Source organism: Meleagris gallopavo, unplaced genomic scaffold, assembly GCF_000146605.3.
Source record: "Meleagris gallopavo isolate NT-WF06-2002-E0010 breed Aviagen turkey brand Nicholas breeding stock unplaced genomic scaffold, Turkey_5.1 ChrUn_random_deg7180001686027, whole genome shotgun sequence".
Lineage (NCBI taxonomy): Eukaryota > Metazoa > Chordata > Aves > Galliformes > Phasianidae > Meleagris > Meleagris gallopavo.
In genome coordinates this window covers 1-2722 of record NW_011316640.1, presented here as the reverse complement: position 1 = coordinate 2722, position 2722 = coordinate 1, and the positions used below count along the sequence as shown (strand labels likewise).

The following is a 2722-nucleotide window of genomic DNA, read 5'->3' as shown; positions in this document are numbered from 1 at the left end:
TGAGGGTGGTGAGGCACGGGAAAGGTTGCGTGGAGATGCGGTTGACGCCCCATCCCTGGAGACTTTAAAGGCAGGGCTGGAGCGGGCCCGGGCATCCTGATGGAGCTGTGGTGTCCCTGTTCATTTGGGGGGAGTTGGACTAGATGGCCTTCAGAGGTCCCTTCCAACTCTAAGGATTCTGTGATTGTATGATTCTGTGCCCTGGGGTGTGAACGGATGCAGTGTTTGGTGCGATCCGTTCTTTGTGCCACACGCGAGCATAACCAGATGTGTTTGGTCTGCGCCCCTACAAGCTCTGAGAGTACAGAGGCAGTTCTAAAGGCCGCCCACTGAGTGTCATCAGTGACATCACAAAGGGTCAGGGCAGCATAGGTGATCGCAAGGGGAAAGCGGAACAGTTGCAGGAGCGACAGCGACAGGGCAGGAGCACAGGGACCTTCAAGGCATTCCTGAGCACAGCCCACTTCTCGCCATGCCACTCCCGCATGCGCGCAAGAGCCGGCGAATCTGCCTCTCCTTTTCCCCTCCCTTTGCCAGCTCTGCTTCTCAGTCTGGTGAGACTGGTGGCGAGGTGGTGGAGGTGAGACCTCCCCGCAGGCCAAAGTTGGCTTGGCAGGCGTGGACTCCAGAAGAGGAGGAGGAGGAGGAGATGGAAAAGAAGGAGATCATAAATCCACGTGAGTAATGGGTGGGAAGCACTGGGGACAGCGGTCATGCTTTACTGAAAGCTGGCACCCACTTCTCCTGGCACCTCCTTTCCTGAAACTCCCTTTCCCAGCATGGAGTCCAGCTCCAGCTAAAGGGATAGTGGAACCACGGGATCCAGGGATGGTTGGGAGTGGAGGACCTCAAAGCCCTCACGGGCCCAGCCCCTGTTGTGGGCTGGTTGCCACCCACTGGATCAGGCTGCCCGCAGCCGCATCCAGCCTGGCCTCGAGCACCTCCAAGGATGGGGCAGCTGCAGCTTCTCTGGCCAGCCAGCGCCAGTGCTAACCTCTCCCAGACCGTTGGGATGGGTGCCAAGAGGCTGCTGGGCTGGCAGGATGTCAGGGAAGCAGGCAGGATGGATGGCTCCATGCCATGCGCTGAGGCCGCTCTTTCCCTCACTCCTTGCCTTCAGCCCCTCTCTATGGTGCTCATTCTTCTCCTCCTTGCTTAGGTTTTGAGATATTGGAGCACTGGAGACGAGCAGCCATTGCATGCATCTGCGAGTTTCTGAGGAGAAAGGACAAGGCAAGAGCAGCTGTTTCCACTCACTGTGGAAACAGCCCCGGTTCTTCTGCAGGCCGCTACCCTGCAGGCATAGCACCGCACCCCATGATGCTTGGGGTGCTGCTGGCCGTGGATCTCACCTTCATGCCCCCTCTTGCTCCCTCTGTGACTACCAGGATGAGCAACAGAAAATCAGATTCCTGAGAGGCATCTGCACGCTGTGCAAATGCAAGGACACGTCGCTCAACTTGGATGCTTTCTGCCGAGAAAACCGGCTGGCAGCGAATGTCCAGGTGGGGAGATAGGCAGTGGGCTGGAAATGGGGGCATGGACTCCCCTGCACCCTTTTGTGGACAAGGCTGGCACGGGGAAAATTGAGCATGGACACGGAAGTGTCTTCTGGTGGCTGCCACGTCCCACCCATCCCATCCCTCTTGGTTCTGTAGGTGCTGATCGATGAGGAGCCCAAGCACACTTTGGGCTCAGAAATAAAGCAGGAAGCCATGAAGAGCTTTGCCAACATGAGGTAGCTGCCCAGACCCACATTTGGCTAGCATGGCCCCAGGGCAGGCTCCTGGCAGCCCTGAAGCTGGCAGGGAGGCTTCCTCCTCCCCATGGAGGTCCACGTCCTCCTTCCCATAGCCTCAAGGCACGGCGTCCAACAGACTTCTCTCTCCCCTTCCAGCACTGTGGAGACAGCACTGGAAGGCCAAACGGAGAGCATCCTGAATTCTTGCTTCAACAGTGTCTTCTTTTTGCCTCCGGAACTGTGCATACCAGAAAAGGAGAAAAGACTCTACCTTGAGGTGTGTGCTGGGTGGGCCACCGGAGCCCCGGGTCCCTTTGGGCTGCTCCCTGGCTCCTTGTGCTGAGACCATAGGAGAGCCAGGCAGGGCAGGAAACCAGCTTTGCTTTTCCACCCTCGTCTCTTCTCTGGGGATAGGGTTAGGATGAGGTGCCCCATGAGGGGCCCTTCTGCAACTCTGTGTCCTCTTGCAGACCATGAGTGCCATGGACAGCATGCTAGAAGCCTTGGTGCAGAACTGCCCCAACAGCAGAATGAGGGAGGAGCTGCACAGCATCTTTCAGGTCTGGCAGTTGCAAAGAGCGGGGTCACTAGGAGGGATGCGATTGTCCCTACTGCAGTGACACAGAGCCTCCTTGCACGTGACGGTCCTGCAAAGGATCCCTGTGCCCCTGCTGCTCTGTTCTTCCTTCCCCGTGGGGAAGATCCCAGAGCTCCTGCTGGAGCGGCAGAAGCTCCCAGGGCAAGTACCAGCAGATTCTCTCTTTGCAGGCTCTGCTCCACTTCTTCAGCTCCCAGCAGATGCATGTCCGTACGAGAGCCCTGCATGGGGTTTTAATGATGATCACGAGTTTTATGGAAAAAGTAAGGAGCCAAGCACCCTCCAGCCAGGCTGTCTCCCATTCTCCATATCCCAGAGCAGCTCAGGGGTGCAGCTGCAGCCAGGGTGCAGCTGGGAGCTCTCAGCCAGGCTCTGCTCCAAAC

The 2722-nt window shown here is 57.9% G+C and overlaps 1 protein-coding gene across 1 annotated transcript; it reads left to right on the top strand.

Moving 5' to 3' along the window:
- Positions 1 to 47: 47 nt before the first annotated feature.
- LOC109365342 lies at positions 48 to 2667 on the top strand (the record flags this gene model as incomplete). The annotated part of the gene is made up of 7 exons (XM_019611976.2): positions 48 to 677; positions 1160 to 1233; positions 1389 to 1505; positions 1659 to 1738; positions 1898 to 2018; positions 2212 to 2301; positions 2510 to 2667. Coding segments are annotated over exons 1-7 (845 nt in total), but the record flags the coding sequence as incomplete, so codon positions are not given.
- Between the last annotated feature and the right edge of the window lie 55 nt (positions 2668 to 2722).